The sequence below is a fragment of the Panthera uncia genome, chromosome X (genome assembly GCF_023721935.1).
Source record: "Panthera uncia isolate 11264 chromosome X, Puncia_PCG_1.0, whole genome shotgun sequence".
Classification (NCBI taxonomy): domain Eukaryota; kingdom Metazoa; phylum Chordata; class Mammalia; order Carnivora; family Felidae; genus Panthera; species Panthera uncia.
In genome coordinates this window covers 17,458,243-17,482,623 of record NC_064817.1, presented here as the reverse complement: position 1 = coordinate 17,482,623, position 24,381 = coordinate 17,458,243, and the positions used below count along the sequence as shown (strand labels likewise).

The following is a 24,381-nucleotide window of genomic DNA, read 5'->3' as shown; positions in this document are numbered from 1 at the left end:
TCAGCTCAGGGCACAATCTCACAGTTTGTGGGTTTGAGCCCCACATGGGGCTCCATACTGACAGCTCGGAGCCTGCTTGGGATTCTTTCTCTCTCCCTCTCTTTTTGTCCCTCCCCCACTTGCCCTCGGTCTCTCTCAAAATAAGCAAAAAAAAAAATTTTTAAGACAATAAAGATAAATAAAGCATTTAGTGCATGCCTGGCACATGGTACATGCTCAGTGAATGGCAGCTAGCATGATCAGTGAAGAGCAGATTGTAGAGAGCTTTCTGGAGGACTCCAGATGGAACTACCATCAAGTACAAATACCCGTAAAGTGACTCCTTCCTTCATGTTATTTTCTAACAGATGACTCTGGAACATAATCTGCATTCTTCAGTATGTCACAAGTCAAAATCATGTTTGTGAACACTGTTCCATATGCCCCGGACAGCGTCAGAGAATGCGCCTGGAAGTTAGACAAAATTGACTGCATTCCTGGCTCCTCTAATTGCTAATGTGGTCTTGATGACTAATGCAAGTATTCCTCACCTGTGAAGTAGAAACAGTAACAAGTCTTCACAAGAGGGTCGTGAGGATTGGCTGTGATGCACCTCAGACTCTACCAGAGTGCCTGGGAGAGGGTGAGTCTCAAGAAATAGAAGCCATTTTCATCACAATTGTTATGAGGCCAAAAAAAAAAAAAAATCACTTATAAATGTCAGTTGAAAATCTGGTCAATTTTAGGGGCACCTGGGTGGCTCAGTCGGTTAAGCATCCAACTTCAGCTCAGGTCATGATCTCACGGTTCATGGGTTCGAGCCCCACATCAGGCTCCATGCTGACAGCTCGGAGCCTGGAACCTGTTTCGAATTCTGTGTCTCCCTCTCTCTCTGCCCCTCCACCACTCACATTCTGTCTGTAAAAAATAAACAAACATTTTAAAAATCTGGTCAATTGTAAAATAAATTTGCTCTGGGCTTATTTTTCATTCATCAATGTCAAAGGGGTGGGAGGGCTGTGTGACAATAACCAAGCTACTGATACCACTGACTTCTAAATCAATTTGGAAATTGACAGCATATGCCTAAATGGTAAACTATACGTGTGTTCTTGCATAGTACATCTGCAGACATTTCAGCCCAACTGCCAGCATAAATGATACTTAATATTTTAGGTAGCTTTTACATTGGGGATTTAAACTTAATCGTTTAGTTCTTCTTCCTCCATAAAATGGAGTCTCAAGCCAGAATTAATTCACACAGTACTTCTATGGCTTGTACCTGGACGCTCATCTTTGTTTCTTGGACTCTGAGCATCAATTTATCTTTCAAGTGGAGAAAACAAAAACAAGAATATGATGAGTAATTTCTTATCTCATAATGGAGAAGTTAAAAACAACTTTCATATCAATTCTCTAAAAATACTAAAAGATATAGCACAATATTTCATAGCATATTTTATTTACTGTCTCAATGAGATATATTTTAAAAGGTTAGAACATATTGTATATGTACGGCATAACCACAGAATCTTATATTCAGTTATCTGCCTAATTGAGGCAATTAACAAAACAAAATACACATTCAAATGAAACATGCATCTAAACCATTTAGAAATCATTAAAATTATAGATCAGGTTCTCTTTCACTGATCACAAATTATGGTAATGCTTTTGTGGTACTCATTTCCGAGCTCACTTTGGTGTGTTTATTAAAGCCCAGTATTGTCAGATCACAGGGAGTACCTCCTTTTCATTTGGCTATCTCCAATTCTAAAGGGGATTAAATTATCCAATTAAGCTGTTAATTAAAAGGACTCCTACAGAATAAACTGCAGGCTACCAATGGCATTTTAAAATTGTCATTGTGTTTGCTCCAAAGCACTTTCCCCAAATTCAGAAGACCTCAAAGTTACTGTCCCATATTTCACTTTAGAGGATGTGGCTGGGATTGACAGCTGATAGCCAAACCCACTTCCTCTCCTTTCTGGACGCGCAGCTAGACTATATGTCCCAGACTCCCCTGCAGTTAGGTTTGCCACATGACTGAGCTCTAGCCAATGGAATATGAGCAGAAGTGACACAGATAATTTCTGAACCAGACCAAACCTTCCAGTCAATATCTCCCATGGCCTCTTCTCCTCCACCAGCTTCTTGTAAGATCAACATGCATTCAATCATGGTGAAAATGGCTGAATCGCAACATGGAAGGAACCCAGGTCCCTAAATCACCAACTGGAAGAGAGAGGCTCAATGACCATCAACACCTATTCTGTATGAAACGAAAACAGGAAATCAACTTAAATTGGCTTAAGTTATTAAGATAATCTGTTTCAACAGCAAGTGTGATCTTAATTAGAAAAAGAACTGGGGGCACCTGGGTGGCTCAATCGGTTGAGGGTCCGACTTCGGCTCAGGTCATGATCTCGCAGTTCGTGGGTTTGAGCCCCGCATCAGGCTCTGTGCTGACTGCTTGCTCAGAGCCTGAAGCCTGCTTCAGATTCTGTGTCTCCTTCTCTCTCTGCCCCTCCCCCGCTCACGCTTTGTCTCACTCTGTTTCTCAAAAATAAATAAATGTAAAAAAAATTTTTTTTTTTTAAGAAAAAGAACTGAACTTGAGGGACACGCAAATAACTTAAACCTAATTGGTAACATTTGCCTCCTTCAAGTTTTGATCAGGTCCACTTATATATCTAACGAATGAATCACACTCAATACTTGTTAAGGATCTTATAAAATCTATCATACAGACCATAGCACAAAAAATTCTAGACTCTTTGCCTCCATTCCCCTAAAGCCTCTCCTTCCTGTCCATGCTCCAGAGATAACTCATAAACTGTCACTTCTATGCATCTTTCCTTCCGCCACTACCCTATACACAAGAATTCTTATTTGGAGGGTCAGCTCAGAAACTAGTGTAAACTCTCTAAGAGGGGCACTAACAGGCCATGCTCAGCCACTTATTACCCACCAGCTCTGTATCCTGTCTGCTCTCTCCTGTACATAGTCCCTATGGCACACCTACTACAAACCAGTACTTTTCTTAGAACCTATCAGTGCCAGAAAGATGATTAAAATTATCAACAGGGGGCTCTATTTGCACTGCCAACATAACCTCAAATATGTGCCGATAGAGAAGTTAGTCTGAATTCTATGATATGCCTCTGGATTTGTCTGGACTCAGGCAAAGCAGACAGGCTTGCATTGTCCAAAGGTCGCCAGGGGCTATAAAATCCCAGGCATTGCCAGTTCTCTGGCGTGCACGGGGCGAAGAGGATCCAGTAGCATGAGGGTAGTTATCGTGGAGAGCTACAGCCACTTAGAAAAAAAAGCAGACTGAAGGTGACGTTAGGGTGCCCAGGAAAAGGGAGCTGCTGGGATTTGGGCAGAGAGAGCACTGACAGCATCCACCAGAGGAGAGTTGAGCAATTCCTTCTCTGTGCACCAAACCAGAACCTAATGTCCTTGAATATCACCACACTTGTCACAAAGCAGGGTGATTCTAACAGTGTACACACCTGTCTCCCATGTAAGACCAGACTGTTCAGCGAGGCCAGGGACAGCATATCATCTGCCTAAATACAGCTAGTTGTGTGATTTAAACAAAACCAGTGTTCACTTATGGTGTGCTGAGTGACAGGTGATAGCACATACAGACTCTGGTCTGATGGCAACTGTAATGTGCATCATCATTTTAGTAAGATCAGTCCTATCATGGTTGATCGTTCCCTCAGAAGCCTCTCCTTTCCTCAATGGAAATATTATTGCATAAGCAATAAACCACATCTGCTGGCTTATATTCGAAAAGAAAATACAACGACCACCTCGTAAATCTCTCAGTGTCTACAAAGTTACTTGCATTCAAATCCCACTTTCCTAGACCAAGAAACGTAGTCTACTAGAGCACTTTGCATACTTTTGGGGCAAATAGTATTGCCTAAAACACAACTGAGTATGTTAACAGATACAATAGATTATAAGTTTTTTTAAAAAAAATAGAGGAAACAGAAAATCTTCAACTTTTTATTGTCCTTAAAATGATCGTTCACATTGTTTTACAAGTCAGAGAAGAAAATACAATGATCATTTAGATATAAAATGCATAATCCAAGAATACCTTCCTTCAAACCAGCGGGGGCACTGCCACGGGTGAGGAAAATGTTGCTGATGAAACAATCATGTATTCTTCATTAGCTTAATATGCAATTGAAACATTATGTTAGAAATATCAAGGAAGAAGCCCCATCAAATGCTAAGTGACTGCACAAATACTGAGAGAATAAATGTATTTAGAAATGAGGTCATCTAAGGGATGAAGGTTAATGCAGAGGTCAGCTGCCCAAAGAACAAAGACTCTGCCTTTCCTGATCCTGGGATACTTGACAAGCAATTTCAAACCTCTCTCCACTTCTCTGGCACGAGCATAACCTGTGCAGCAAGCCGGCATTCCTTGTTGCTTCTTAGCGATGCTCCAGGGCTAAATAAGATAAAATTTATGTGCTATGCTTTCAGCTCCATTGAGGAAAGGCACTGAATAAACTTCAGGATAATTTACGAATCCGAGCTTGCATTAGTCATGTCCAAGTCTGTCTCATAAAAGGAAAAAAATGGAAATAGGAGGCCAATGCTGTATGGTTGGTGAAAAGCTCAACAAACTTTAGGCAATGGTGATAAGCTCAAATAATACCACTTTATTTACACAAAATCCTCGACTAATCTGGGAGAATTTCCCAAAACTCCTTCCAACACGCAGACAATAGTTCACTGGTAGAACATCTGGTATATGAATCAGGAAAGTCTGTTATGGCAGTCCTAGTATGTGATCCAATATCTAATTTCCTTTTAATTTACCATAATTATTTTTGTAAAACTTGATGGCTCGACTCCAATGGATATGCTTAGCAAGGATTGCCCAAATCCTGTCTTCTCTTCCTAATCACATTCTGAGGCCAACTTCTCCCTACTTTTATTTTTTTTACCTTTCTTTCCAGGTGGGTTTTCCCTTCTTCCCTCTAGGACTTAATCAGTGTCTGCTTCCTTTAGCAACCTGTATTGAAGAGAAGTAACAAGAGTATAATCGAAAATTTAAACTTGAGCATGTATGTGGAAATCCAATCCTACCAAAAAACTGTTGTAGCTTGTAGCGATGACTTGGTACTCCTGCTTTGGGTTTATCTTGTTTTAATAATGGCCCTCGTATCTACAACTTTCAGTATAACTGAGTTACAGCGCATAAAGTTAATCAGGACAAAGTAGCCACATCATTTAGAAACTATAGGGCCCAAACCGATCACTAACTAGTCTTCCTCAACTGACAACTGACTGCATGATTCCCACTTCCAAAGTCATAATTCTAGTCACTTTCTCTGACCTGCAGGAATGTGTTTATTGGGAGTTTAAAAAGAGAAATCTAGAAGGAAAATGCTATTCATACCAGCATAACAAACCTCGGTGGCTTCTAAATGTCCAAGGAGAGGGATAAAACAAGGAGTATCTTGTATGTCTAAAGCAAATCAGAATGGCTCCTCCAGAGAAAACGCCTGTACACTTCCAGCACCCCTAACCTAACAGCACTTGTTTTTAAAAATAAGTCACATTAAGGTCACATTAAGCCTTGGTTAAGAGGAGGAAAAGGTAGCTGCCCTTCCAAAGTTTATTCATTTAGAGAGGAGCAAATCAAGGGGAATATCACTGTCCTCTGACTAACAACACAGGTAATTGTTTTCCTCATGGTGGTGCCCCTGCATTTTTGTCCCTTTGGAAGTTCCCATGTTTACAAAAGGACATGGCACACACGTACATTTAAAAAAAAAAAAGAAGAAGAAGGAAAACAAATCACAGGGATGCAAAATGGTCTCCTACGGTTAGTCTGAGTTTGTCATTTTGCTTCTGAGATTTTTCCTATTGGCCTACTTAATGCCAAACCACATACACAATGAATAATGTAAAGGGAGGATGGCTATTTTAAGAAACTGGAAATGCCAGGTAACCACTGTAAGGCCATTAAGATTTTCCCCTACACACGCTAATAAGACATGGAGGGGTTCACCGGAAAGGATAAAGTTCTGAGGCTCAAAAACCCAGCACTGCTCTTCCTTACAGACTCTTTAGAAGACTTGAACAGAAAAAATTATCTTCCTTTGGACATGTGAGGAATTTTTAAATCAATCAATAGAGTTTAAAATGTCTCCAATCAAGAAATTTTTCAAAACGCTTTTTTCAAAGAGAGGTCATGTTAACTGAGCCAAAAGAGAAGTGGTATCTGGTCGCCTAAAGGGGGAATGGAAGCCATACATTCTTACTGGAGAATTAGAAAATCATTTTCTCAGTGCCTGCTCATTTCAGAAACAGAAGAATGCACATATATGAGGGTAACAAGATAAACAGGAATTGGACTGAAGAAGTGCCCAGCACACAGACATAATCACTGAGGTTTGGGCAGAATAGATCCAATTTTGGAGATTTCATCTCCTAGTGAGTAGGAGTTTTGACTTCTTCTGGGCCTTAAAAACACATCTGTTTTTCTTTTTTCTATTTGAGAAAATGAAACCCTTTCTCAAGTAGCCTTTTGGCCAGCTTTGTTCATGCCGAGTCGAACAGGGCAATCAGCTACGTCAGACAGAAGCTGTGAGAGGCATTTGCAACCCAACAGACCTCAAAGATGAAGGCAAAAATTTCATCAAAAATTGTAAAATGAAGCTCCAACATATTTCTAACCTAACTACCACAGAGTTAATAAATGCTATGAATGATAATACATAAAATCTAGTACTGCATTCTACAGAGCAGTAAGACCGACTAGGTATCCAGGAACATGTCCTCATCATGGAGGGGTACAAAATGCATAGACTGAATTTCTTTTCTGGATACATTCTACTTAGGCTCTCTGCAAACCTGTAGATTAAAATAGTGTGTACCACTTAGCTGTTTACACTAAAATGGACAAAAGCGACAATTCAGCAGATAATATTTTAACAAAAGTAGCCTAGGGATTTATTTTATTTTATTTTTTGGTTTGGTTTTCTAAAGAAACATACTTGGTTCACTTCTTCTATTCCCTTTTTTTAAGCCCTACAATTTGAATACTGTTCACATCCAAGCAGCACACAAATAATGAAGATGCATTAAAAATAGGAGTCCTCAGGGGAACAGAGGCCAAAAGCGGTGGCGATGAGCGTTCGGTGTGGCCCCTCCTGGCGCTACACGGCTCCCAGGATGGCCTACACCAGCGGCCTGGCTACCAGAGTCGGCAGGAGTCCACGCCTCTGTTCATCGTGGAATTGGATGGACAGTTAAAGGCTTTCTGGAACTCTTCAAAGTTGCTAATTGCACCATTGACCCTGGAAAAGATATGTCACACAGTCCGTGTTATTCACTTCTTCCATATCAGTAGGTTCTGGGTACAACTGCAGCAGCCATACTGCTCTCAGGGATGTTGCATTCATCTCAGCTGTTTATGGGAGAGACAAATGAAGCCCCAAATGGAGAAGTAAAATTCCAAAGAAATTAACAGAGCTGAGGCTAGAACCAGCACCTCCTGAATGCCAGGCACATGCTCTTACGAATCTTCCCAATACCCTCAAATTTCTATAAACTGTAGGGTTTGCAATTCCTATAAATTGTATATACATACAACTGTATAGCCCTATAAATTTATAGACTCCTAGAAATTTAAGGATGTACCAGAAATACTTAGCTTTTCTATTTTTTCCCACTTTTTATGGAAGGTATAACTGATACAAAGTAAAATGTAAAGCTTATCAATTTTGTTCACGTATATATACCCATGTTACTACCACCCAGAGTATTTCCAGCACCTAGAAGGCTCCACTGTGTGCCCTACAAGTAGAACCTCCAAGGAAAACTACTAGTCTGACCTCTGTCACCACAGATTCGTTTTGCTTGTTTTTGAACTTCATATGAATGGAATCACACAATATGCACTCTTTTGTTCCTGACTTCTTTCACTCAATATTATGTCTGCAAGATTCATCCATGTTCTTACTATCTATAAACTATCTTTAAAGACTTCATTCAATCTACAAAAATGCTTTCCTTAATTCCTATTATGTTTGAAGGTTCATATTTACCTAGAATCTGGTCGAGGTAACAAACTAATGAACGGTGTCTAACTGTTAGTGATGAGTAATGTCTTACTGAAGTTAGTTCCAAAATCTGGTGTTCTTGCAAGTTCTCTGACTGCAGTAAAGACTGTGGATTCCTACTCAGCACTTTCATTTTTTTTTTTTAATTTTTTTTTCAACATTTTTTATTTATTTTTGGGACAGAGAGAGACAGAGCATGAACGGGGGAGGGACAGAGAGAGAGGGAGACACAGAATCGGAAACAGGCTCCAGGCTCCGAGCCATCAGCCCAGAGCCTGACGCGGGGCTCGAACTCACGGACCGCGAGATCGTGACCTGGCTCAGCACTTTCATTTTAACTGCCTTACGGCAGAGGTATTTCCATCGTGTGATTTCTGCTGTACTCAAAATCTATAGTTACCTCAGACATCACTAACAAGCCAGCAAAAACTGCCCCCTCATCTATTTCTTACTCAACTGCATGTTCAAAGGGTTGACTAGAGACTCAGCTTTCTCAGTTATTAACTATTTCTTCCCTAATGACTTTGTTACCTATGGGCATTTGAATGAATATATTGGCCTGTATCCAAACTTCTTGTTTTAGCTGGGATGTATGGGTAGGAATGCATATTTCATAGTGTGATTCACCCTGGGCAAATGTTAAAAAGAGAATTTAGCTGATAATTAGTAAGTATACTCTGCAAATTATCAGCTAAAATCCAACGTTACCAGCAACTAGTTACTAAAAGGAAATTAGTTTCTACAATCTTATCTGTTAAGTAATTAATCTACTGTGTGGCTTCCTTTGTACCATTCGCCAGTGGGAGAATATTTTAGTCCATTAGAGAGTGTCAGCATTTTTGACAGTTTAACCCAGTGGGGGAGAATTTCTAATACAGTGATTAGATTTTTATGCTACTGGGTAATTTATAGTCAATTCCTGAAACATTTCTAAAGCAAACTTTTAGGAATAAGATTTTCAAATACAGGAGAAATTTTAGGCAATTTTCCTGCACTGTGCTGATGGAGTCACTTAAACATCAAGTAAAGATATCCAGATATATAACATGTTCTAGGCAAAGACTCAATAAAAATTATTATGGTTTCTTGGATTTCCCATTATAATTCTCTGACCCCAACTACAGAAAAGCTCCCTCAAACTGTGCAAGAAACTTAGCACAGGGTAAGTATACTAACTTTAATTTTATTTTTTCTTATTATTTTTTGTACATTCTGACAAATAAGATTGTAATTCATAATCCTCTTCCCTTCACGTGAAGTAATTGTTTTCAAAAAATGATTCAAACTAAAAGCCAAAATGTAGAGCTTTGACTTTAGATATGAATTCTAATAGCTAAATATCACCATACATCCTCTTTTGTGTTCAGAGCTATTCAGAAAGTGGGCATTCATTCATGTCTGCTGGTTGACTGCATGAAAGAACAAGAGGCATTAAATAGGATATCCTAGGACACAAAATAAACCAGAGCTCTACGTGTTTTAAGGCACATAAACTCTCATCCTTGCCTAAGGAGAAAGACATTTTCTGGCCCAGACAAAAAAAAGTAGGGGGCTGGATAAGTCAAATATTCCAGTTTACTGAGCACCCATGGTGCTTTTGGCACCCGTGGATTGGTACCTTTCAAAACCTGGAAGGTAACAAATGGGAATTAATACTAAAGCTATGAATTGGATTCTAAATTATCTTTGGAGTCTTGTACTATCTCACAGATCTCGATACAGCACTAGACTAGAGGTATGAGTAAATGCCTACTACAGAAATTTTTTTTGAAAGTATTCTGACTAAACTAGCTTCCTATTAATGAAAGAAAAGATGCTCAGTTCTGTTTGGCCAGATATTCCTGTCTGCAAAATGGAGATATCGCTGTTCACAATAAGGGCTTTTGTTCAGATCTCCTATGTGGTACAGCACTGGGATGGCTGAGTTGGGGAGGAGGTGGGAGACGCACAGTTAAAAATTAGGACCATCGATTTGCCCATTTACCTAAACTGAGGGGGACTGTGAGCACCAATTTGGACTTGTTCTCGGGCAGCTTCTGGTCTGTAGGAATTGCACCTCACCTAAAAGAGAAGAGAATCCCAGTAATTATGTTTCCATTCCGATTACACATTGCCTACCACCTTAACTGCTCCAAATTATACTGAAGAGTAATTTTAGACTCAGTGGATGACAAACAATTTTAGGAGATCAGATAAAACCTTCATCAGGAGTAACATCCATTATTCTAATCCCCAGAGTAGAAGGTTTGATTGTTGCGCATAACTCCACAACTTGAGTAAATTAGGAGGGTTTCTAGACAAATCTCTTTACTGTTTATTTATCTTTTTTTTTTGAGAGAGAGAGAGAGAGAGAGAGAGAGCGCACAAGCAGGAGTGGGACAGAGAGAGGGGGGACAGAGGATCCGAAGCGGGCTCCATGCTGATAGCAGCGTGCCCGATGGGGGCTCGAACTCACAAACTGCGAGATCATGACCTGAGCCGAAATCAAGAGTCAGACACTCAACCAACTGAGCCACTCAGGCGCCCCTCTAGACAAATTTCTTAAATCAAGAGAATAGTGTATAAGCCTAGAAATCAACCAATGTATTAACTCAAATAATATAATGCTTGGAATAGCCCTTATCAAATTCCACCATACTCATTCAAACAGGAAAAAAAAATCAATCAATCATCCCTTATTGAGTATGGTCATGAGAAGTTAGTATTTTGCACCCTAAGTGCGTTGCTTGCCTTACCCCTAGTCAGGGCCTCAGATAGGAGGAGATTTCTCCATGAACTTTGAAGTTAGGCAAAGCTAATGTGACTTGCTCTGACCAACCACATGCAAGCAGAGGTGACAGATGTCACATCCTTGTAGAAGCTTTAAAAACCCAGCGCAAGTTTTTAAGAGTCTTAAGAATAATTTAAGATGCTTCATTAAGATCCAATGGACATTTCCTCATCTCTATTTCCTACTCCGATGCTGAACATGTGAGCGTGTGTTGAGATAAAGATTCCAAAACCCTGGTCCTTGAGTAATTACTAGGAGCAGAGTCCCACTTTGAACCCCCACTTTCACATGGGACGTGGAGCAGGAACACAAAAGAAAGTGTCTTTGTACTGTTTGTTCCTGCACCATAACCTACTTAATCCTGACTTGAAGTTTGTCTGGAAACATGATATAGTCTTGAAGTATGAAAAGAACTAGGAGACATGAAATGATGCGGGGAATTCTAAGTGCGGGAGAAAATGGAAGCAAAGACATATTTGAGAGAAAAGAAAAAGCGAGACATTGAGCAGGGATAATGTGTGGTGGATAACGGGCAGCAGTGGGAGGCCAGCAGGGAGAGAGGATGGTGCCGGATTTCTGAAGTCTTGAGCAACAGGCCAAGGGTTTAAACTGTATTTAAACACTGTTTGTGAGCAGGAAAATGACAAAATCATATCTGTAAAAGAATTATCTGGTAGGGGTGCATAGCAGGAGGAGGAAATTAGAGACTAGTTCCAAGAGTATTTATGGGCCTCAGGAAGGTTCCCAATGAGCGGCCACTAAGTAAGTAGAAACAGGAATGAAGAAAAGTAGAAAGATAAGGAGAATGTCTAAGAAAAGAATTAACAGGTCACAGAAAGTACAAGGATACAGGAAGCAGGAAAGGTGATATGATGCTATTGCTTTTGATGAAGATAAACCATCTGAACATGACTGTGAAGATGCTTTTGTAATGTGATTCCTTAATTTCCTCAGAAGTTAGTTGAGATGAAGTTGTTTCTGGCATTCTCTATTACCTCATTTTTTCTTGTTCTGTTTCTTTTTATATTCTTACATTATTATACAGCATTGTTATAGTATTGTCTTTGCTTCATAAATCATTTAAGAGGCTTCTGAAAACACATTACGGTTGTTACTGTTTTCCAAGTATCTTCTCAGGAGGGAAAATAACTTTACTCCCTATAAGCAGACTTATTCCAATGTGCAAAGGCTGAAAATCTCCTCCTTCTGTCAGTAGGAATACCTCCAAGATAGTAACATAAAGTAGCTTTCCATTTTTCCCTAAATCTCTTTAGTTTAAAATAAATCAGATATGCTTTGGAATTTTATTTGAAGACATTTCAAAATTATGAAGATAATATTGCTACCACTTGGTTTACCTTACATCCAAAAAGATATTGTGGACTAGGATGTAACTAAGATGGACTTTAAGTAAGTAAGAACCAATGGACACTATACTGTGTCCTCGAGATCAAAGGTCAGCAAACTTTTTTCTGTAAAAGGGCAGACATTAAATGGTTTAGGCCTTGCAGACCATAAGGTCTCTGCTTCAACTACTCAGTTCGGCCACAGTAGCATAAAACCAGCCACCCACAACACATAAAGGAAAGAGCATGGCTCTTTTCTAATAAAACAGTTTTTATAAAAATGGACAGCAGGCCATAATTGGCCCATGGGTCGAAGTTTGCCAACCCCTGCTCTAGAAATTTCTAACTACACTGTGTATGCTTATTTGAGATATCTGACCCAGCACTGACCCCAAAGAAGTCTCTTTAATGGAACTGCTACTTAGTCTTACCTTTTATAAACAATTCATCTAAAAATGTCAAGCATCTTCAACATACCCAGCATCTTTGTTGGGTGCTATGGAGATACATAAGAAATATAAGGATCCAGGGGTCCCTGGGTGGCTCAGTCGCTTAAGTGTCTGACTTTAGCTCAGGTCATGATCTCCAGTTCGTGGGTTCAAGCCCTGCGTCAGGCTCTGTGCTGACAGCCTGGAGCCTGCTTTGAATTCTGTGTCTCCCTCTCTGCCCCTGCCCCACTCATGCTATGTCTCTCTCTCAAAAAAAGGTTTTTTTCAAGGAAATATAAGGATCCAGAATATTAGCTATGGATATAAAACTAAAAGTCTTCAACAGTTTGAGAACAATCAAGGACTCAACTGCATAGTAATGAAGGGAATGTAATGTAAAGGAGTTGGAGATTCAAAAAAGAGAGAGAGAGAGTACTGGAGTCCTAGGGAAGTCTGTGGAAAATTTGGAGGAGGTGGAACTTGACGTGGATCCCGAACAATAAAGATGAGACTGAATAATCTCAGGGGGAGGAGTATGAAGAGGGTCACATCATAGAAGGAAAATCATTTAATTTTTTTTTTAACGTTTATTTATTTTTCAGACAGAGAGAGACACAGCATGAACGGGGGAGGGGCAGAGAGAGAGGGAAACACAGAATCGGAAGCAGGCTCCAGGCTCTGAGCCATCAGCCCAGAGCCCGACGTGGGGCACGAACCCGCGGACCGCGAGATCGTGACCTGAGCCGAAGTCGGATGTGAGATCGTGACCTGAGCTGAAGTCGGACGCTTAACTGACTGAGCCACCCAGGCGCCCCTATAGAAGGAAAATCAAAAGCAAAGCCACACAGTCAGTAATTGGCATAACAGTGTGGGTTGGAAGTGAGGACACCTGCCTGGCTAAGGGTAAGTCTAGGAGAGTTGCAGGAACTCAGAACTGGTTGGGTACAGTTGAGTAAGACTGAACAGAACTATGAAAGCCAGCTGGACGTGTTTGGTCTTGATGTGGCAGGCACTTGGGAGCCACTGCAGTTCCTTCAGCAGGTTCGTAATGAAATCAAAGTAGTATTCCAGGGTCACGTAAGACAGACAGTGGTGGAAAGATGCCAAAGTTGGAAAAACATGCCATAACGCTGTTGGGATAATCCAGAGTCGAAGAGATCAAGGCTTACTCTACAGATGATGAGACAGGCTAATAGGGAAAAAGAGGTTCAATCTGAAGAGGAGTTAAAACGATGAAACATCCAGCTTTGGGGACCCATGTCATAAAAACGAGGATAGACAAATCAAGTAAGACCAAAGAATCTACATTTTCTAACCAGGAAGACCCAGAGACTTGGGGTGTATTGACAGCAATGGGAAAACTAAAAAGGAAAGTCATTTTAGTGACTCCAGTTTTACCGATGTCATGTCGATAAATGATTATTTAGTGTTGTCATGTCAGCTTTAAGAAATAAAAGATCCTGTGGGCACCTAGGTGGCTCAGTCAGTTGAGCATCTGACTTTGGCTCAGGTCATGATCTCACGGTTCGTGAATTCAAGCCCCACATCAGGTTTGTGGCTGTCACAGTGCAGAGCCCACTTTAGATCATATGCCTCCCTCTCTCTCTGCCCCTCCCCAGCTCTGTCTTAAAAATAAATTAGCATTAAAAAAAAAGAAATAAAAGATCCCAGAAAGGTGAGAATCCTTTAGCCAGAGTCAGCCAAAGAAGCTGAGAAAATCAAAAAGGAAGAAAAGCCATAGAAGGAAAATCAAAGCAGCTGTGGAATGAATCAGCTTACTGAGGAACCAATGCAAAGAATGAAGAAAAGAAGGTTGTGCTGTTAACAACTTTGGTCTAGTTTTGAGCATACAGATCTACATTGCCCACTGTGAAGCCATGCATCAGAACCTTCATCAACCCATCTCTGTCTTCTTTGAAAATGAGGCCTACACACTTGTGACATAAGCTTCTATTGTTGTTTTCAGCTCTAGCAGCCTTCACGTACTCTTCTGACTCTTGTGACCACGGGAAACACAGCCTTGAGGGTCCCCCGCAGGTTGAGAGAGGTGGGATACCGTCAGCCCATGAGGCAAAGGAACAGGAGAAACAGAGCAGAGGGCAGGGCCATGAAAGCCAATCACCAGAAAAGGTTATAGGAAGTAGTGCATACTTTAAGAAGTCAGGATATATTAAAGAAATGACAAGTGGTTACCACAGGGCTGGTAACCCAGTTGATAAACAATACCAAAATACCCTGACTCAATCAGTTGATTAATTATGTCCCCAGAATATTAAGAAGATGAAATTTGTCCCGGAAATAAGCAGCAAGATAAAATTTCAGCTCAAATCAAAGTTATGCCATTCAACTTTCGTTCCAAACCTTTCACCATGGGAGCAAGCCAAAGTCTCACATTTCAACTCTGATGCCCCTTCCTTGGCCTACTCACATGAGCATAACTCAGGAAGAAGAGCTGGTTGTTGGTGAATGTGATGCCTGGTAGGAGAGGCTCCTCAAGTCCCTGCCTCTTGTCATTTATCCATTTCCGGTAAGCCTGGAGAGAGAAGTAGAATGGGTGATCCTCTGCAATGGTGGCTCTTCTCTTGTTTCATCCAGTGCAGAGATACTCAATATATCCTCCACCATGTGCAAAATGCATCCTGTAAAGTTTTCCTTTAACAACACCAACCTCTGGAAATGCAAATCAATGTCGTATTGCTTAACAGTGAGGCAGGTTCACCGGCTAAAAGACCTGATACTCAACAGATACAGAGAAGCTGGGCCAAAGCATTCACACGTTAAATACCTCCTCCCCCACAAAAAGCTATTCTTTCTCTAACACAATGGCAAGGACTTTGGAAATAAATGTTGGGGTCAACATATTGGGGCCAAATTTTTATTTTTCCAAGTAAAAGGGAAAACTATCACCTGCAATCACCATCACTTTATAAAATATATTTTAATTAGAATACAGGAAGGATGTAACCTGAGAATAACAGCCTGGTCTTTACATTAAATGCATTTACCTTTATGAAAATCTTTCCACATCATCCTTAATGCTTCTTATTTAAGCAAAGACCAGTGGATGATGAAAACCTTATTATGGACTGTTACTGGCCAACTATATGAGAACCACTAGCCTCTGGCCATCATTTAGAAGCTTGGTATTTTAAGAGAAAATTGCAAGATGGGCTATAGAGACCGGGTACTCAAGGAAAACTCATATGAACATAGCCCTGAGGAGATTTCTGGAACGTGCTTTGATATTATTGTGAATGCATTTGCTGAAAATCATCCTTTAAATACATGATTCTTCACAACAAATATTATTCTTTAGGGTGACTCTATATCCCGTAAAGAAAGAAAAAAAGAAATGCAGCTCTATTCATATAATAGAGTATGACAGAGTCAATGTGGAAATATAATTCTATTTACAGAAATTACAGAAATCTAACTCCTCAAGAATATGTCTGGAGTGTAAATTGAGGTGCACCCACATGGCGTTCCATAGTTTCATTTTAAAAATCACAGCAAATATTTTGCAGTGCATACCCTAAAAGCTTCCCGCAGACCTCCATTATCAGCAATATTTTCTCCTAGGGTCCTCTTCCCCTTCACCTAACAAAAAGAAAAAAAAAAAAGAGTGTTTCACAGCCAACTATCATTCAGCAGAAGGCATAAATACGATAGCAAGAAAAAGTGCCATATTTTCCAGAGAAAATTACATTCAATAAATCATAGGGTAGTCATAATATATTGTGAGATGGCAAACGAACTCTAGCAAGGTGCTCCTGAATACACTAATTTCTATTTATTATGCTACGCATTTCTTTCTCCCCCACCTCCGTATCTTACCAATTTAGCCAGCTCCAATAAAATGTTAACAATACTGAGTGACTCGGGTTTAATGGAGAAAAAGTTGAAATGTCAATACACAAATGACTTTCTCTGATTAATTCATATAATTTGAGTCTTTTCAGTGTGCTTCTGTTTCCAAAAATTTACCATCCACAAAGGAACAAAACTTCAAGACCAACCATCACCATTTTCCCTTCAGCAACTTCCATGAAAAATTAAAAGGAGGGTAGTTCTCATGGGGGACAAAAATCAAACAGAAGTAACACATTCCACAAGGTCAAGGTTTGCAATATGTATGATAAGCAGCCAAGCACGGGGAAGAAATTCCTCCAAACATTTGAAGATTGTTTCTTAAATCCCTAAATAGGCTAGGATAAAAAAAAAACATTCCAAACCAACACAGCCCACAAGCCAGAATCTAACCTGCCGCTCATTTTTGTACAGGCTGTGAGGTAAAACTGGATTTTACAATTCTCAGTGCATAGGGGGAAAAAAATCCAAAGAAGGGGAATATTTTGTGGCATATGAAAATTAGATGAAATTCAAATTCAGTGTCCTTCATTCAGGTTTATGGGAACACAGCCACGCCCATTTATGTCCATAGGGTCTGGGGCACTCCCCTTGCTACAGTGGCCTAGTTAAGTAGTTGCAAAAGAGCCCTATGGCCCACAAAACCTAAATCACTTACTGCCTGGCCCTCTGCAGACCAAGGTTGTCAATCCCTACCTAAGAGGCAGAATAATGCCCCCTCTCCCCTACCAAAGACGTCTATGTCCTAATTTCCTGGAGCCTGTGAAAATGTTATCTTTTGTGGCAAAAGGAAATTGTAAAATATGATTAAGTAAAGGATCTGGAGAATTAGCCTGCATTATCCAGGTGGGTCTAATGTAACTACAAGGGTCCATATAGATAGAGGAAACGGGAGGAGTGATGCAATGTGAGATGTGACCAGCTACTGCTGGTTTAGAAGAAAGGCACCATGAGTGAAGGAATGTGGCCAGCCTCTAAAAGCAAGAAACACCAAGGAAACAGACTCTCCCCCAGAGCAGCTAGAAAGGAAAACAGCTCTGTGTCACCCTGATTTCAGCTCACTGAGACCTGAGCGGGACATCGACGACTGCAAAACAGTGTTTGTGTTGTTTCAAGCCATTAAGTTTGTGGTGATGTGTGATAGCAGCAACAGGAAATGAATACACCCTGCTGTAAACTTGAAAGCCATGGGTCCTACCCATTCTTTACTTTCAGGCTAGCCCAAGCACCCAGGTATCAAGCAATACCAATGGATAAAAACCAATCTTCGGAGAGCATTAATTTCTGTAATCACCCAGGACTCTCCTAGCTTCAGTCCTCTAAGTTCCCACTCTGGCTTCACATATATTCTTCTTTGACAACAATCTTACAAATTAAGTGCTGTTACCACCACCCTTGTTTAACAAATAAGGAAAGAACAGAGTGTGTAGCAGATGTCTACAGATGTCGTTGTTGCAGATGTCGCTGGTGTCACACTAGATCCCCTTTTCCATCAGGACTGTACACCCATTTCTCAACTGCTACCAGCTCAGAAAGATTAAGCTTAGCTTAGGGGACTCACCACACCTGAAGATTCCTGGGAGGGGATACCCCAACTCTCAGTAACTGACTGATGAGCAGTTAGAACTGCCTAGCCCCCTAACCCCCGGCTGAACAATTCCTATGGTGTGATTCATGCTCCAGAACCTGGATCAGGCTGAGGCTAAACTCCTGAAACCAACAGGTTTTCCTTACCCTCGTACAGGTCTCTCCTGAAACTACTTCCTAAATAAATCCCTTACCTAAGAAACCCCTTCTTGGGCTTTGTTTCTGGAGAACCTAACCTAAAACAGAGTGATTAAATCAACTGCCCACATTTCACGGGGATTCAAACCCAAAAAGTCTGTGTCTAGAGTTTTTGCCTCCTAACATGCTACCTTCTCAAATCTCAACTGCTCTTGACTCCATTGCATCTGCTTATACCTACTCATGCCCATATTTAATTTCCTTCGTTGTTTCTCTAAGCTTTATCAAAATTGGAGGTTTGAGGAGTGGCCTCACCCCTCTGGCTCCTCCCCCTCACTCTAGACCACCTCCGTAGACCATATGGCCCTAGGTTGGCCTCTCACCAGCTGGGAATAGTCTGCTTCTGTGGCACTCCCCTGGAGCACTCCCCAGTTCACTGCAATGGACTCAGGCATGGAAGACCAGCATCCATAAATGGAGCCAGAAAATAAACTGTGGCCCTTTATACCCACAAAGGAAGCCGCCCCCTCTCCTCCGGGATAGAGATTGAAGCTGTTTTCTGACAGTTGAGCGGATTTTGCCAGGACAGGCATCCCCTTTCTATAGTCCTTGTGACAAAGGTACACATTTGCCAGAATTCAGTTTCAGTGTCTGACATTTTAGCCCAAAAGGATGCTGTGGAATAGTCCCCCTCCCAACACACTAGCTAGGAATAAAATGAGCTTAGAATGTGAGAACCACAGCATGATATGGTGAAAAGAATGTGGATCTCAGACTCACTCTAATCTAGACTCTACTGTGGTTTTTCATCTCTTTGAGCCTCAGTTTTCTTATATGTAAAATAAGCTAGCAATATGTATACCTCTCAGGACCAGTATGAGGATTACATTTGTTTCGGCTGATTGAAAAGTCTACCACCATGCCTGCATATAACAATCATCACGAAATATACATTCCCTTCCTCTAAAAAAACTGTTCTTCTATTGGTTTTTGTTGTTGTTGTTGTTTTCGGTCCCACAAAATTTGGTTTTGTTTTTCTGTAGGATGGGGCACCTATGAGTATGTGACAAAGTATTAGTAATAGTAACAACAATTTACTGAGCACTTACTGCACGTCAGCCATCATGCTGGTGCTTTACATAACGGCAGCCATTTAATTCTTACAACAAATGAATGAGTTCAGGAACAGTGACCCATTTCACAGATGAAGACACTGAGAATCAGGAACATTAAGCAACTTTCCCAAGTTCAAAAAACTTGCAACTGGTTGAATCAAGATTTGAACCTCTAGCTGACTCTAGAACCCCTCCCTCCCCTACACTTTTCTTGAAGCAACATATATTCTAGATGGATTTTCACAATGTGATAACTCCTGAATTGAATACTGATAAACAGAAGCACCCATTTACATCTTCTCATGACAGAGTTGTAGATATTAAAATACACACACATACACATACACACACATACACACACACACACACAGAAATGGCTTTCCAGAACAATGATGAAAGAGCTACAGAAACTATTCAAGGATACAGCCTCTGGTTTCTCTGCCTGGATAAAGAACAGTGTTCCTTGTGCTGAATATGGTTGAAGAAGTAGAGGACCAAGTCAGTTCTGTGTGGTCTCTTGTTCCTGTTAGGTGTGGTACCCTTAACTATACGAATTAGGGGCATACAGGGTGCACATGTGTGTTTTAGAGTGAGGGCTTCCTGCAGATCCATACCCTACCAACAATTCTTCACTACTGGCTTCTTAACGGTCAAATACAATGCGAGAAATCTATTTCTTATAATTATGAAAGCAGGGGTAGAAAACGCAATAAAAAACTACAAAGAAAAATTCGTATAGGGAGCAGAAATGAAAACCTGATCAAACCAGCAAAATAAGGAAAAGGAAAAAGAATTAAAAATAATATACAGGAGATAAACTACAAAGAGAAAACTATAAAACTGTGTTTGAAAATGTAAAATAAGAACCAGACAGAAAGGCATACCATGTTCTTGAACAAGAAGACTGTATAATAAACATGTCAATTCCATACAGTAACTGTGATTTAACTTAGAATCCCAATGGGATTTTCTTTGGAGCACAGGGTAACCTGTGGGTAACATGATCTTGGACCAACTACAGAAGTATATTTGCCTGAGAATGGGCAACCACGTAAAAGAAGAACAGTGAGGGAGAGTTTATATTGACACATACCAGAACAATCCTTATAACAATGGTAATAAGGGCTTGGTAAAGAAATCAACAAATAGACCAGCAGAGTAGAACACATAATCCAAAAATTGATGTCAATATATATAAGATTCTAAAATTTGACAAATAATCGATTCAGTGAGAAAAAAAAGTCTTTTAATCAGTGATGGTAGATCAATGGACTATCAGAAGAAAAGTAATCACTCATATTAAATTCCATAAAAAAATAAGTTTTACATGCATCAAGATTTAAATGTAAAATAACACAACAACAAAAATTTTCCCAAAAAGCTAGGAAACTATATATATGACATACAGTGGAAATACAGAAACTATTTTTTAAGAGAAATAGGTATCTTTGGCTATATAGAAATGTTTAATTTTTGTAGGTCAAAGATGCCATATATAAAATCCAATGGATGAGCAATATACTTGGGGGAAAACACTGTAATGTGGATAAAATTTTAACATCGGTAATTTTTTTAAAAGTTCTCATATATTGACAAGAAAATAACTGAATAGAGAAATGCTCTTTCGTGTATCACTGGTGAGAATATGAAATAATGTAAGTTGTTGGTGACAGTAGGAACCTATCTTATACGGACAAAAAGAACATGAACCTAACGACTGTTTATTACAGCAGCATTTACTGTTGGAAAAGAATTGGAGACAAAGCATAACCTCTCTCAACCAGAGGTTAGTTGAGTATGTCAGACACACTCACAATGTGGACTTCTGGACAGTCACTGAAAACCATGAACTAAAGGGGTGCGTGTATGCATGTCTGTCTCCACATGAGCATGGGAAACAGTGTACCAGGGTGATTAAGATGAATTACAGGTAGGCAAGCTAAAAGTGATGACAGGGAAAGGGGAAGGGGACGGACATGAAGACAAGAAAGGAGCAGAATCTGACACACACAAGCAGCATGTATAAAGTCGCATTCTTGTCTTCATGGAAATTTATGTATGTATACCTAAGAAAAAAAGAGGCATTTCAAAAGTACATTTGTTTTGTTCAAACATCTGTAATTAACATCTCTTAACCAATTCAGAGTCATTTAATTCAAATTAGTGAGATTTCAACGAATTAAACTAAAGTAGTAGTTTGGAAGGAAAATGTTTTAAATGATATGGAATATAGATTTATAAGAGTTGTACTGTTTGTGTTTGCAACAAGACTTTCTATATTTGTCTGAATCTAGGAAAACAAACGAATGTTTAGGCCTGTGATTCTCAAACTCCAGATTGAATCAGAGTCAGCAGAGGGTTTGTGAAAAGACAGCCAGCCAGACTGACTATCAGCATTCCCCTCCCTCCAGGATTCTGGGTCAATAGGTCTGTCATAAGACTCGAGAATTTGCATTTCTAACAAGTTCCAAGGAGAGGCTGAGGCTGTTGTTTTAGAAACCACACACCAAGAACCAATGGGCTAAAGGAAGCTAATGTCCAAAAGAGAAAAAATGAGATGCTCCACAAGACGCTCCTTCACCACAGTTGTACTTACATTTAAGCCAGCTTTCCGCCAATAATAGTTGCTATATTGGTTAACCATGCACTTTGTTTTTTCTTTAAACTTTTCTTCTGAGTCAGTAGACCACCAAGGATCCAGGTTTCCATTTTTATCATATTTTCTACCTAGCAAAAAAGGAAAATTAAAAGATATTTGTACTACCTGTGTTCTCCTCTAGATTTTTATGGTTTCACATCTCACATTTCGGTCTTTAATCCATTCTGACGTTATTTCTGTGTATAGTGTAAGCAAGTGGTCCAGTTTCATTTTTGTTTTCCCTGCACATAGATGCCCAGATTTCCCAAAACCATTTGTTGAAGAGATTGCCTTTTTCCCCACTGGATATTCTTTCCTGCTTTGTCAAAGATTAACTGACTATATAATTGTGGGTTCATTTCTGGGGTCTCTATTGTGTTCCATTGATCTATGTGTCTATTTTTGTGCCAGTACCATACTGTTTTGATGGCTACAGCTTTGTAATATAACTTTGGAAGTCTGGAATTATGATGCTTCCCGCTTTGCTTTTCTTGTTCAAAACTGCTTTGGCTATTCAGAGTCTTTTGTGATTCCATACAAGTTTTAGGATTGTTTGTTCTAGCTCTGTGAAAAAATGCTGTTGGTATTTTCATAGGGATTACATCATTTTCCCAAAGAAGACATCCAGATGGCCAAAAGACACATGAAAAGATAACTCCACATAGTTCCACATAACTTATCATCAGTGAAATGCACACCAAAACTACAATGAGATCATCTCACACTTGTCATAATGGCTAAAATCAACAACACAGGAGACAACAGGTATTGGCAAGGATGTGGAGAAAGGGGAACCCTCTTAGACTGTTGGTGGGAATGGAAACTGGTGCAGTCACTGGAAAACAGTATGGAAGTTCCTCAAAAAGTTAAAAATAGAACTATCTTATGATTCAACAATTGCACTACTAGGTATTTACCCAAAGAATACAAAAATACTAATTCAAAGGGCCACGTGCACCCCAATGTTTACAGCAGCATTATCTACAATAGCCAAATTATGGAAACAGCCCAATTGTCCACTGATGGATGAATGGCTGAAGACAGATAGACAGACAGACAAAGATATAGACACAATACACATACACAGTGGAATCTTATTCAGCCATAAAAAAAAGAATGAAATCTTGCCACTTGCAATGACATGGATAGAGCTAGAGATTATAATGCTAAGTGAAATAAGTCAGTCAGAGAAAGACAAATACTTGTCTGTGGAATTTAAGAAACAAAGCAAACGATCATAAGGAAATAAAAGAGAGAGAGAAGCAAACACCAAGACGAGTCTTAAAACTACAGAGAACAAACTGATGGTTGCCAGAGGGGAGATGGGTGGGGCAGGGGTGAAATAGGTGATGGGGATTAAGAAGGGCACTTGTCTTGATGAGCACCTGGTGATGTACACCTGAAACTATACTATAATGTATGTTAACTAACTGGAATTTAAATAAAAAGAAAAAAAAAGATATTTGTACTATTTATGGAAACTAATTTCTCCATTTCCCCTTTCCCTCAATTCAATAGGCCTTGAGAAAGCAGTTCCAGTAGCATGGACCACTCCTGGGAGCAGCTCCTACCTTCTCTCCAGTGTCACAGGTTAATTGTAGAAAGGGGGGAAGGAGAAAGAGGAAGTTCTTTCTTTCTAAGTAAAAAGAACATTTTAAAAATAAGATTCATCAACTTATGGTATGCACATTCTGAACCAATCTTGACTTCTTTGTTTTCATCTGATGTGACCCAAACTGTTCTCTGGATTATGAAACGAAATGGCTTCATTCAGAAAGTCCATGAAGGGAGACGGAGCACCAGGACCAGTGAAATTCCAAACAGTCCATGGGAACAGTCTAATGAGTCATTCACACTGTGAGACTGTAGCCCCTGACTCAACCCTGTAGGAATGTGTTTCCTCCAAGTTGCTAGGAGCCGAGACACACATAAAACCTCTGTTATGAATCATTCCACAGCCATCAGTGTGCATGGAAGGCCCATCTGTCCTGCTTGGACAAGGAAGGTTGCTCTAAAAAGAGAACTTGGAACAAGAATGGAAATCTCCAAAACATAATGGAAAAAAGATCAGTTATACATGCTTTTTTGCCATAGGCTCACTCTTCATTTTCTCTACACCCTTCAAAAGAAGTCTGAGTGTATCTAGACTGTCTTCATACTCAAGATTACTATTGGTTTGAATTTAATTATGCAAAGAACTCTTCAGTGGGCTTACAAGAAAGTCCTAGAAGCAAAGGTGTTAATTGGAATAATCCAAGGCTCTTCAGCAGGAGTGGATGCCATTACCACCAACCCCTGGAAGGGCACGGAGTCACTGTCTTCCACACACTATCCAACCAATCATTAAACAGTTACAGGGCATGTAGTTAACTATGTGACTCTCTGTTCTAAGTACTGGTTACAGACTG

At 39.9% G+C, this 24,381-nt stretch overlaps 1 protein-coding gene across 2 annotated transcripts in view; it reads right to left on the bottom strand.

The window, feature by feature from the left end:
* Positions 1-3,996: 3,996 nt before the first annotated feature.
* The window catches only part of PHEX (phosphate regulating endopeptidase X-linked), a 223,282-nt gene continuing 202,897 nt past the window's right edge, over positions 3,997-24,381 (bottom strand). For both annotated transcript variants that reach the window (XM_049643584.1, XM_049643585.1), the window contains 5 exons: positions 21,932-22,062; positions 16,160-16,225; positions 15,057-15,161; positions 10,069-10,145; positions 3,997-7,319 (listed from right to left, as the gene is read on the bottom strand). In XM_049643584.1, the coding sequence (XP_049499541.1) occupies positions 7,217-7,319; positions 10,069-10,145; positions 15,057-15,161; positions 16,160-16,225; positions 21,932-22,062 (482 nt within the window). In that variant the 3' untranslated portion in view covers positions 3,997-7,216. The remainder of the gene's footprint in view (positions 7,320-10,068; positions 10,146-15,056; positions 15,162-16,159; positions 16,226-21,931; positions 22,063-24,381) is intronic.